At 42.3% G+C, this 13,329-nt stretch overlaps 2 protein-coding genes across 2 annotated transcripts in view; both read right to left on the minus strand.

Annotated features, from left to right (window-relative positions):
- Window positions 1-313: 313 nt before the first annotated feature.
- On the minus strand, window positions 314-2,779 carry LOC149845292 (transcription factor bHLH94-like). Its single transcript, XM_089987502.1, has 3 exons — window positions 2,627-2,779; window positions 585-965; window positions 314-433 (listed from the first exon to the last, which is right to left on the minus strand). The coding sequence occupies exons 1-3, from the start codon at window positions 2,720-2,722 to the stop codon at window positions 314-316; spliced, it is 597 nt and encodes a 198-aa protein (XP_089843628.1). The 5' UTR covers window positions 2,723-2,779.
- Window positions 2,780-10,913: 8,134 nt separating this feature from the next.
- Window positions 10,914-13,329, minus strand: part of LOC149845293 (uncharacterized protein At4g17910-like) — a 47,629-nt gene continuing 45,213 nt past the window's right edge. The window contains exons 15-16 of the mRNA XM_089997550.1: window positions 11,317-11,415; window positions 10,914-11,221 (exon numbers count right to left, since the gene is read on the minus strand). Coding sequence (XP_089853676.1) covers window positions 11,069-11,221; window positions 11,317-11,415 — 252 coding nt within the window. The 3' untranslated portion in view covers window positions 10,914-11,068. The remainder of the gene's footprint in view (window positions 11,222-11,316; window positions 11,416-13,329) is intronic.

The raw sequence follows: 13,329 nt of genomic DNA on the forward strand, positions 1-13,329 counted from the left end.
TCACTTTGGCCGTAAGCATTTTAGTAGCTTTGAAAATACAATCACTAATATTTTTGTAATTTGGCATCTAATCCCACTATGACGGTCTCCTCATGGATCATGATCAACAACTAATGAGTGGCTGTGGCAATCTCCTCCACAGTAGTGAGCTTGCACTCTTCCTCAACCTGCACCTCGCCCACCACCATATCCTCTCTCTCTCTCTCTCTCTCTCTCTCTCTCTCTCTCTCTCTCTCTCTCTCTCTCTCTCTCTCGCACATGATCACACACATGCATGCACCTTTGCACTAAAGGAGTTACACACACATTGGTACTAAAGGAATAGAGAACCAAAGGGTCCCACTATGACGGTCTCCTCATGGATCATGATCAACAGCTGATGAGTGGCTGTGGCAATCTCCTCCACAGTAGTGAGCTTGCACTCTTCCTCAACCTGCACCAATACCACCACCATATCATTTTTCATCTCTCTCTCTCTCTCTCTCTCTCTCTCTCTCTCTCTCTCTCTCTCTCTCTCTCTCTCTCTCTGTATGCGCACGCACACACATGCATGCACCTTTGTACTAAAGGAGTTACACACACACCTTCGTACTAAAGGAATATAAAACAAAAGGGTCCATTGTGGTAACGTTAAGGTGAAGAAGTGTGAGATGGAGGCTCTGCAACCCTGCGACCATTTTCAGCAGCTGCTTGGGCCTCCTTAAAGACATCAGCTTCAGGTTGGCATGTGTCTCAGTCATGGTCACTTCGATATCGGCCAAAGCCGGTGGGTTCTCCGGCAAAAACTCATGAGAGAGCCTGCTGGTGAATGAGTACTGTGGGCACGTAAAGAAGCTAGCAAATGGGCGTGAATCCTTGGCCCTCTCCTTGTCTCTCTCTCTCTTTTCCACCTCCAGTGACTGAACCAGTTGCTCCAATTCCTTTACAAAATCAATGGCTCCACCAACAATGGAAGCTTGATCACCCTAACAAAACATTAAAGGGACTCAAAATTACCTTCATATATATAAACATAACCCACAAAGCGAACTTGCAAAGTAAAGCCATAAATGCACAAACTTTAAATTCTTGTTTGGTTTCAATTCTCATTAATGGCAATGTTGGCTTTTGATTTTTCAATCTTTTTTTTTATTGCAAGAATAAGGGAACCATATCAGTAACTGCATATTGTCTGGCCCTCCAGATGGTAAAACCCTTTATGTCCTCTCTGCCCGCTAGGGAGTACACCCAGCTTCAACCTTGCGGAAAGGGGTGTCCTCTGTGAGTTTCGAACTAAGATCGTTTCTCTGTCAGGTGACAAGTAGGCAGATGAACTCTCAAACTATGCTTGTCCGTAGCTTTCATAGGTGGGCCACGTAAGGCAGGGTGGTCGTGGGGCCTCACCGGGGTTTTCGTGGCTTCGCCAAGGGTTCATGGTCATAAAAAAAAACTCAATTTTTATCAAAAAGCCAAGCTCTAATGATCCTTTTGAGTCTAGCGCCTAATCCCAACGAAAAATTATATATTCTTCAAAGAAGCTAAACTATTGGTGACATATTTAGAACATCCCTAGGTGACATTGCAGTTCTGTTTCAAGACGAGAGAAAAGACATGGGGGGGCAATGATTGAGATAGCGTAGCTGTGTTTGGCTAGTTGTCCCTGTGTGCATGTCAAGAATTGGCAACTTCTGGTGGTGCCAAATTCTGCTGGCTTGATAGTTTGAACTTTATAGATTTGTGTCTAGTTTCATACAAAAACAAAAAAACGTTAGCGCATAGAAATATGGCAACCTATGTTTGGGTTCCAAAGAGGTTGATTATGCCTTTGTTAGACTTCCAAGAAGTCCCATAAAATAGAATAAACTTAGATACCAGCAATTCGTGTATTAATTTGGATATATACAACTACTTGTCCAGAAGAACGGGATAATGTGGAGTCTTTGGTGCAGACGTCAATATGATATCAATGAGAAACTTAATGCTGCAAGCTGTTTCAACTCAATGTTACACCATATATGTAATCCATATGGTTTGTTTAGTAAATATGGACCTTTGAATTGTGTTTTTTTCAAACAAAAAAAATTAAATTAATTCATTTACGTCTGCTGATTTATCACCAAAAACAAAACAAACCATATAAATCACATCAACAGTGTCGAATTAACTCAAAATAGCTTGTCCCTATTGAATTTCGGCTCACTGATCATATCATATAGAAGTCTGCATCAAAGACTTTCCCTGAGATAAATGTGACCTCCCAGTTTATCCAATTTATCTGGAAAAGTAAATGCATCCAACCACAATAGAATTATGGTTTATTCTGGATAATCCATGCATCCACCATAATAATTAAAAAAAACCCATAAAACAGTGAGAAATGATTAATGGTGTATTAATGTCATTATGGGGACAAAGACCTTAACTATGGTTTTTCTGTCATGTATACTAGACCACCTCAGCTACACCCAAGTGGCCTTCTAGCCTTCTAGCAATTAATGCCCCAACATTGCATGGAATCTACACCAAGAAATTTAAGGAATCCCTTGGCCCATTTGCTTCTAAGAAATTGAGAAGAGGGGCACCAATTTAACCATAGAACAAAGCAAGCAAAACACTATTTAAAGAAAAGGTTGGTATAGAAGTTAACCCTCTGAATGTAAGATGCCGGCATGAGTGAACGTAGCACGGCTAGGTGTTCATTCATTTGCTTCCTGCGGTTGCGTTCCACAGTGATGTGTGTCATCCTCTGATTCTCCAGATCTTGGCTGTTCTTTGAGCTGCGAGGCCTCCTCCTTTTCTTCTGATTCTCTGCAGAGAAGCTCTGCCTGTGTTCTTTGGCCTCCATTGGGGTGAAGAGGCTACAGAGTGCCGAGGAAGTGTGACAAGAAGAAGATGATGCCGTTGATGTTGAATATGGTGAATAAGAAATCCAATTGGTAGGTGAAAATTGTGGGAGAGGAGGGAGGCATGATGGATCATTGTCATTCAGAAGAAGACCAATGTTTTGTTTTTGATAATCTTCAACACCCACAGCAGATGAAGAAGTGGAAGAAGAGTGCTCACTGAGGGTGAAGTTGGATAGGTAGGGAGATATAATTGCCTCTAAAGCCATGATGGGGACTAGGTAAACTATTTCTTCCTTTTAACAGGAAGGCAAAACCAATACCAAATCTGGGTTGTCTTTATTTCTGACTGTTGGGGAAGAGAGCATGACTGGTTCTTATAAACACCCTCCTTATAAGAAGGAAACCGAAGCCTTGGCAATAGGTTAGGAACCAAAACCCAGCTTTCATCTTGTTTTTAACCCAATAATTTCTCTTTAGCGAGAGAGAGAGAGAGAGAAACCAGGGAAAAGTCAATAGAATTTCTTCGTCTGCTTCAGAAAGTGAGGGAAAAGGTGTTTTGGTTTTCCAGGTACACAGAGATCCTGTCATGGTTGTGCCTTCGTCTCTTTCCTGCCATACTCTGCTGCTGTGAGGGCCCCAAACACTCAAGACTTTTTTCAAAAAATCAATAAGCAGAAATTGGATAATGGGTCCTGCGGATTGCCATATTTTCTCGAGATTCTCACCGCTTTATTCTTCACAATAGTTACTATGATAGTCTAAACCATGGTATATATAATCTGGATTTTGTGACCATTTTTATGTTTAACACACCTTTAGGCCATACTTTCACACCCCAGAACCTCTCTCAATTTTATAAGACTGATGTCCTACAATCATGCACTGAAATAAGTATGCATGAAGATACAATACTGAACCAAATTTAGACTAAGAAGCCACCTATTGTGCTTTAGCTGATCCTGGAAACCAATAGATGGACACCGCTTACAGTCCCTTGTGACACCAAAACTAGAAGAGCCCTGGGTTCTTCCTATGGGAGTAGCTGCAGAAGGGATCAGATAGTTTTTGTAATGAGACTTGTGAAAAAACATCAAAATTCATGTATGGTGCTATTTAATAGATCAAGACCAGAATCAACAGGATCTCTTCTGATATTTAATGCAGTTAGCCATATTGGGTGAGAATGACAGCATGATGAATTCAAAAAGCAATGGGGTATGTTTGTTATAGTCACTGTTTCTTCTGATACGTTAATCTTTGTAAATCAATTCAGCCATATGTACTCTGTACCATCGATTTCAATTAATTATTTACAAAAGAGACAAAGTTTGCTATCTCCTACATCACACCATTATTTTAGTACTTGAGTGGATGAGAAAACGACCTTTCTTTTTCAGTAGGAAGGTGTATGTGGCAATGCATCACACCATTAGAAGTTAATGGACAAGCATGGATGCAGATGTTTCATGGAAGGAGTTTCTTTTAATGACAGTAGTTAGTACAAATTAAAATTCACCACGTCATACTTGCTGAAAGCAAAGAGGCAAAAAGAGGATGGGGGAATTATTTTAATCACTACCATGCAGAGGAAGAACAAGGGAATCACTGGTTATTGTTTTAATGCAAAAAGGGAGTTAGTACTTCAAATCCAAGGGGGATATATCACTCATTCCCAGCAAGACCATTTTGCACATATTAAAGTTGAGAAGCGATGTGTGTTCTTAGGAAAATGAGAGAATAAAAATTATGACACTGCCATCCGTTCATTAATCATGTCTAAGAAGATCGTAAATAGTGAAAAGACCACCTGTAGATATGCTCCTCCTGGCTAGGCGTCAAAGCACAGGAATCTGGTTGACCTGGTCCTAGTTAGAATCAAGCAATTGGCTAAATTTAGAGGTTGGGAACTGAGCCTGGTTGAGCCCCAAGTCTAGGTTCCAACACTTTTAACCTTCCTAACATTTTTTTTGTCTTTATGGTTATGCGGCCAATGTTTGAGGCCCACGCTCTACTAAGAACCCAGCTGGTAGTCTAGAATCTTGGCAGGTTGGGGAGCCTAGAATGACTCATGTTTGGATTGACGCAGATTTTGAAGAATGCTCATGCCAGTGTGCAGGATGAATATCACATGGAATCTATGATAATGCTATAATGGAGAATGAATGTCTAAGCCCATAAGGGCTTCCTTTCTTGGATAGCGGCCGCTATGGTTGGTCACTTGACATGGGATGGCTATGGATCGAACTGCAGGTATCCCTTGCTGCAACGTCGAAACTGAGTGTACCCTCAGATGGGTAAGGGAACCTTTAGGTTTACCAACCGATACCTGGCAATGTGTGGTCAATCATGAGAGCAGTTACGGTCATATTGTATATATTCGATCATTAGTTTTATTTAATCCTCACCCCACATTTCACTTGATAACCGTGAGATATGTGAGTGATGTTCTCATCAAGTGAAACGCGATGGAGATGGAATATAAGGTCATATAAAATATCAGAGTAACTGCACTTTTTTTTGAAAGGCTACAAACAGTATCTACTGCGCCATAAAAAAATTACAGAACCAATTTTAATTTCAAATAAGCCAATCACTCCGAATGATGTTTTGAATATTCAACATGCTATATATTACATAGAATGACATAAACAAAATAGAAGGCAACAAAAGAACTGCAATGGCTACTATTGACCAGATAAAAATAAAAAAACAGCAGAGATCATGATAACCTGCTCTGCATCCTATACGGTATGGTGTGGTGATGTTCCCGATAAATAACGAGAAAGAAACAAAAACTTAATCAAAGATGGTACAGAATCTTCAGATTGCAAAACATTGAGGCTGATCCTGCTGGAAGATAATGGCTTGGTTTTTTTTTTTTTTACCTCTCTTTAAGAAAGAAAGATAAACAAAGGGTGATGGACTTGGGTTTGGGAAACAAAAAAAGCAGCTCGCCATTCTGCTCAGCTCAGAAATTTATAGCTTGGCGAACCGAGCTAATAGCCAGCTCGTTTAGGTAAATGAGCTGAGCACGAACATGGCAAGCTCGGCTCGGCTCATATAAGCTCGTTTTACATATTATATATATGATATGCACATTATGTGTTATATTTTATACTTGTGGGTTAACACTAGTCCTCTAATATTGAGAGGTCAAGTTTTAGAGCAGCAGACCATGTGCTCTCTTCTTTCCCTCGATAACATCATCCACACAAAACTATTCGGTCTATTCTATTTGCTCTAAGAGGTCTTGGGTCAAACACAGAAAAAGAAAAATATGGGGCTCAAAAGCCACCTTTGGCTCGATTTTCGTTTTTATATGTCTACATAATGAACCTGTCTCCCTTTGATACTGTTGAATATTTTGCAATTTCCAAGTAGGTTTGGAGTACTTTAAGCAGATCTATCAATCAACAAAAGCTTATGTTTTAGTACAAAAGCAGTACTCTAGCTCCTGCAAGGCAAAGGGTCTCATACATTTTGCATCGGTGTCATCCATCATCAGATCAGCCATGTTCAACAGAATGCCGTATTTGGTGGGCCCACTTCTACAGGTGCACATACACATACAAAAGAGCGGTTATCTCTGGGAGTTAATAGTGTTTGTCTTTTAAGGTTCCATTGATCTTGCCACTTAGTGGCTTGTTGAGATTAGGGGTGGCAATCGGGGGTCGGTAGGGTTGGAAAGTTGGCGGGTCATCATACCTCAACACGAACCCGACCCGTTTATTAAACTGGTCAGCTGTGGCAAACACGAACCCGACCCATTTACTAAACGGGTAACCCGACATGACCCGCCTAACCCGTTTAATAAATGGGTCAGGTCGGGTAAACGGGTTGGGGAGAGCACTCCAAATACCTTGGGCGCGACGACGGTTTCTTCCCTCACGGAGAGTCACCCGGAGGCCGGCTTCTCCAGCGCTAGACCACTGTGGCTAAGGGACGAAACCCTAACCCGCGAGGGCCTCAAGCCTTCTAATGGCGCCAGAGCGGCGGAAGAGGAGGCGAACGAAACGGTGGTCATGGCCTACGGAGAGAGGCGGTTGCTGCCCTCATGGAGAGTCTCCCGGAGGTTGGCTTCTCCAGCGCTAGACCGTCGTGGTTGAGGGACGAAACCCTAACCCGCAAGAGCCTCAGGCCTTCGAACGGTGTCAGAACAGCAGAAGAGGAGGCGAACAGGACGATGGCCATGGCCTACGGAGAGAGGCGGTTGCTGCCCTCACGGAGAGTCTCCTGGAGGCTGGCTTCTCCAGCGCTAGACCGTTGTGGCTGAGGGACGAAACCCTAACCCGCGAGGGCTTCAGGCCTTCGAATGACGCCAGAGCTGCGGAAGAGGAGGTGAAGGGGACAGTGGCCACTGGCCATGGCCTACGGAGAGAGGCAGGTCCTGCACACAAAGAAGAAGGAGAGAGGGGTAGAGGATTAGGGCGTGAATTAGGGCAAGAAGAAGAGCGAAGTGAAGGACTTGAATTAGGGTAAAGTGGCGAACCCGACCCCGACCCGTTTATTAAATGGGTTGGCGGGTTGGCATACCCCTAACACGAACCCGACCCGTTTAATAAATGGGTTAGGTGGGTCAACCTGTTTATTAAACGGGTTAGTTTAAGCCAAACCCAAACCCGCTTAAGAGGCAGGTTGGCGGGTCGTGTCAGGTTTTGCCACCCCTAGTTGAGATCCATAAAATCTGCATATAACAAATTGTCGGATTTGGTTCGGGTGCAGGTTTGGGTTCGGGTTCGGGTTTTTCGGGACAACAAAAATGAAATCCCAAATGCGAACCTGTATAATTTCAGAAGCTTACTTTTACTAAAACTACATATAAAATACTTGGATCAGGTTGGATATCCGGCAAAACATCCGGTCTGATGAGATATCCCCTTTCAGGTTTGAGAAACATCTACCAATAATAGTTTAAGATTCTTTTCATCCCTTTTCAGGTTCAAGGGTTTCAAAACAACCCACTTTGAGCAACCACCAGCTCAAGTAACGAACACCAAAGAAAAGGTATTTGAAAGAAAACTAGCAGGTTTTGTGCAGTCATTGGACATTAAGACCCAACTCAATCTGCGTGACCCATTAGCCCAATGAGTCAATGGGACAGGTCATAGGATTTCTTCCGGACCCAGATCTGTTTAAAACCTGTGCTGAGCCGGATTCCCACCAAAGCTAAACGAGCCAGGGTCTAGTTGCATGACCCGTTAGCCCAAATGAGACAATGGGCCGAGTCATGGACTGTCTTGGAGACAACATTTGTTAAGAACCGGGCTGAAATCTGATCCAATGCCCATCAAGCCAAAGCGACTTGCAACCTCAACCATGTGTGAATTTAACTGTAAATGGTTGGGACTCTAATTGGATTAGGGGTGTCAACCGGTCAGGTTTACACAGACCGAACCCTATAGGGTCTGGGTATGGTGACAAATAAGAAGACCCGGCTCCGGACCCGAAGGTCCAATTAATACATAGACCCGGGTATAGTTCGTGAAATTTTATACCAGGCCTGACCCGAGTTTCGATTAAGACCAGCAATTTTTCAATGTAAAAATGATAAAAAAGTATTATTTTACCAGGTATTGTCTGGGTCTGATTCATGTAGTTCTTATGTATGGTTTATCTTATAATAGACCCGATTAGACCTGGGTCCAGACCAGATACCATACCCACAAATCTGGTCCAAGTTTGGTTCTACCTGAGTCCGAACCAAACTCGACTCGTTGACACCCCTAAGTTGGATGGTTGTTGAGCAAGACCCATTTGCTTATAGCCCTGACATGGAGTCCAGAGTTAGAATTTATAATATCCAGTCCCTGATGAGTATTGAGGGTTCATCTGCAAGATGGAAGGTAGAGGATATATCATCATCAAGGCTCTGTTTGGGAGGGAGAGATGGGAGTGAAGATGGTATTTACTGAGGGTGTAAATAATACCATCTACCTCCACGGGTGTTTGAGAAACCCGTTTTGGGGAGATGAGGCTGGTGTTGGGAGTGGAGATGGGTCATTTTTAAATACATCCTCACAAGGATGCTGTTGACAACTCCAGCCTCAACGCCATTTTCATCTTCTCTCCCATCACCGTTCTCATCTCCTCACCAACACCGGCTCCCAAACAGAGCCCAATGTTTTTCGTTACATCCACCTGAGTAGCTTTGTCAGTGAGTCTGGGATCCACCAAGGCCAGGCTCCAATTTATGCAACCCTGGGGATGGAGAGAAAATCAAGACCAAGCTCGGCCCAGCTGCCAGATTGTCCTGTTGACTCCAAGGTGCAGGACAGGCCGAGCTTGAGTCTTAACCTTAAGTCCGAGCACAGAATCCATTGGACCGCAGGCACTAGCACATCCTGAGCAATAAGTCAGAGCCTAGGCTTAAGTCCACCAGAGATCCGGTCTTAAACTTGGCCATAAGGGCAGGTACTCAAAGCTCCCCGTGTATCATGGCTTGTTGCTCGCCTGTCCGAGTCTCCTACCTGGTGGAACTCCTCCCAACAAAATGGTGAACCTTATTCTGGCAGACGTGTATGCCATTCTTCGCATCAACATCCCTGATCTACAGCACAATCTGCTTACAAAGTTCACTCATGATCCAGGGTGATGCTCGTCGACTAGCTGTAGTTGTTTTCTGTCTCTCTTTTATCTTTTTTTTCTTTTTCCTTCTTTTTGGGGCTCCTTGGCATGTCTTAGGCCTGTTGGGTTATCCGGTAGGTTCAATGTTGGTTGAACCTGTTTTTCGTAATGTTGATGGTTATAGTTCGTCTCTCTCTCTCTCTCTCTCTCTCTCTCTCTCTCTCTCTCTCTCTCTCTCTCTCTCTCTCTCTCTCTCTCTCTCTCTCCGTGTGAAAGACATCTCTATGAAATATATAAATAAATAAACCTAAGGGGGTTTGACGTAGTGGGTTGGGGTCTAGGCCATCAGACACGCGGTTGAGGTTCAATTCCTGTGAGCATCACTCCCTTGCAAAAGCCAACGTCCACCATAGTCCTTGGGTTGAAGGTCCTAGTCTCAGAGTTTACGCCTCTGGGCCAATGACCGTAGGTTGAGCCAGTACAACCAGGTCTCCGAGCCCAGACACCATTTTTTCAGGTGATTTGGACATGATATGAAACCCCTCAAAAGATTCGGTTTATATTTCTAGACTCAATTGGGATGTGGAGCTGACTGGAACCAGACTCATTTTCTTTAGTTCATGAAAATGTTGGATCCGGATGGCTCCAAACCACCCATACTCATGGATATTGGGGTCATCCTCTTCCTCTCCTCATAGGTATGCAGTAGTCCAAGGTCTGAAACTAAAGCTTAAACCCATCCCAGTTCATCCATAAGCACATACACTTGAAACTGGTTGGATCAGGATCCATTGGTATCCCAGCGATTCCAATTTAAGCCCCTGAAGAAGTTCCCCAGTATTTTTCATTTTTCTCAACCCTTTTTCTACTTTCACTGATTATGATCTGAGATCATGGGGGTTCAACCAAGTGCAGATTCAAGCCTTCAATCCTGCGTACCGCAAATGCACCCCAGCCCTTGGACCATTGTCTAACCGTGTCAGGATACCTAAGGTTTTAATATTTTCAAGATGGGCTTAAACTCTAAAATGTCCACAACTCTTTCAGAATTAGCTGACTAAATCCCATTAAGGGCAACAAACAAAGGATGAATTATATAACTCTTCAAGGATTGATGGCTATGATTCAGCCCAGTATGCATCAAGTCAATGATCAATGCAATGGGGGTCTGAAAGGAATGCCAGCTTTAAGAGATTTGGCCTACAGAAATCATATAAACCTTGTGATGTAGAATAACAAGATCTCTCTTTAGACGAAGAACCAATAAGATTTGGCATTTGCAACTCCCTAGGTTCGGCTGGTGCAGCCAGCCCAGAACCCTGAATCAAGTCATGCATGTCTAGTAATTCTTTCCAGAGATTACTACCGCTGAAGGAGGCTCTGTGCCACAGTCCCCGTAGAGCTTACTTCCGCACCGTGCCCACAGCAACACTTCGTGCTTCGTGCATTTCCACAGAAACCCATGTTTCTGTGGCACGCAAACGCACCCTTAGTCTTGTGCATTAGTAACAAAATTGATACAACTTTGATGCTTGTATAATCCACATATATATAAAACATGGGATTCAATAAATACTACCCAGGTATGATATTCAAAAATATAGTACATACAGAAAATTCCTCTTTCTTCTGATATATGGTGGCAGGGGACGTCTACCATATTGTTCTCAAAGCGAAGGTTACCAAAATTTTAACTTCATATTAAAAAACTTGGCACATCCGACCAGAAAAGTCAAAGACATGGAGTACACAAACAGTATGCCAAGAGCTGTGGTCGATGCGACAAAGAGAGTATCAACTGTCAAGTTTATAAACCCTGTGAGGATGTTTGCCTGCATTCAGAAGCATCAAGGTGAGCTGTAAAATAAAGCAACCAGAAATTAACCAAAAGTTATTAACAGCAGCTGAATAGAAGGCTTATTCTTACCACAAGAAATGAAGCTAGTAAATTTTGATCAAATGCTTCTTCAAGGATCAACATATTTGATATTGGGAGCAGATCAGAAAGCATCAAAATTGCCAGCACCTACAAGCAAGATATGAAAAAGAATTTTATAGGATGGGGTCTATACAAGCAATATAAGAAAGCCGACTTAAGGTAAGAAAAATGGAAACTAAGAGATGTATCCCATGTCACATGGTGTGGATGTGGGTGCAGGAAACGATGCAGATATGCTTGGTCCGATACAATACTTTTCATCGGCGGTGACCTTAATGGACATGTAGGCATTAGTAGGGATGGATTTGAGAGTATCCATGGAGGCTATGGTATAGGAGAAAGAAATGAAAGTGGAGAAAGGATTTTAGATTTTTGTTTGTCCTATGATATGATCTTAGCAAACACTTGGTTTAGGAAGAGGGAGTCTCACCTAGTAACATTTAAAAGTGGGGTTAATACGAGTCAGATAGATTTTTTCCTACTTAGAAAGAGAGATAGGGGTTGTTGCATCGATTGTAAGGTTATACCGGGAGAAAGTGTAGCTACACAACATAGAGTCTTAATTTTAGATCTTAGAATTAGACAATGCCGCAAAAGGGATAGACATATGATAGATCCTAGAATTAAGCTGAAAGGAGCTAAACAAGGAATGTTTGTAGAACAGGTTGTTAAGGAAGTTGATTGGTGTCTCGAGGAGGATTCAGAATCAATGTGGAATAAGATAACGGGTGGCATGAGAAAAGTGGCTAAGGAGGTATTGGGTGAGTCTAAAGGCGGTGCACCACTAGGTAAGGATACATCATGGTGGAACGAGGATGTCAAATTAGCTATTAAGGTTAAAAGAGAGTGTTATAGAAATCTAAGTAAGAGTCGTGATAATGAGAATTTGGAGAAGTATATGATAGCAAAGAAGGAAGCTAAAAAAGTTGTTCGAAACGCGAGGGCTAAGGTATATAAGGAGGTTTATGACAAGTTGGATACCAAAGAAGGCGAGAAGGATATTTATAGGCTTGCAAAGATGAGAGATAGGAAATCGAAGGATTTGGGTATGGTTAGATGTATCAAAGATGAAACGCAAAGGGTTTTAGTCAAAGATGAGGAGATTAAGGAGAGATGGAAAGATTATTTTGATAAGCTATTTAATGATAGTCATGCTCAAGATCTTGGAGACTTCTCCATTCCTTTTCATGAGATAAATCGTGACTTCATGCGCAAGATTCAAAAGAAATAAATTGCAGAGGCTTTGAAGAAAATGAAATCAAGAAGGGCAGTTGGCCCAGATGGTATACCTATCGAGGCTTGGAAATGCTTGGGAGAGAAAGGTTTAGAATGGTTGACAAATCTTTTTAACTTGATTTGGCGAACAAATAAGATGCCTAATGAGTGGAGGAAGAGTACTTTGGTGCCTTTATATAAGAATAAGGGTGATATACAAGATTGCACAAACTATCGTGGTATAAAACTCATGAGTCATACTATGAAACTTTGGGAGACGGTGATTGAGTCTAGGTTGAGGAAGGTTGTCATGATATCGGAGAATCAGTTTGGTTTTATGCCTGGAAGATGAACTATGGAAGCTATACATCTTCTTAGACAACTTATTGAAAGATATAGAGAGAGGAACAAAGATTTGCATATGGTTTTTATTGATTTAGAAAAGGCATACGATAGAGTACCTAGGGACGTTCTCTGGTGGACAATGATGAAGAAAGGTGTTTCTCTCAAGTACATTAGTATAATTAAAGATATGTATGAAGGAGTAGTAACCAATGTCCGCACTTGTGGAAGGGTGACAACCAATTTTCCGATAACGGTTGGGTTACATCAAGGATCTGCTTTAAGCCCTTTCCTATTTGTGATAGTGATGGATGAGCTTACGAGAGCAATTCAAGAAAATGTACCGTGGTGTATGTTGTTTGCTGATGATATTGTTTTGATTGATGAGTCTAGAGCTGGGGTTAATGCTAAGTTAGAATTATGGAGACAGACATTGGAAGCTAG

This window comes from Nuphar pumila, chromosome 2 (genome assembly GCF_984573655.1).
Source record: "Nuphar pumila chromosome 2, dmNupPumi1.hap1.1, whole genome shotgun sequence".
NCBI lineage: Eukaryota > Viridiplantae > Streptophyta > Magnoliopsida > Nymphaeales > Nymphaeaceae > Nuphar > Nuphar pumila.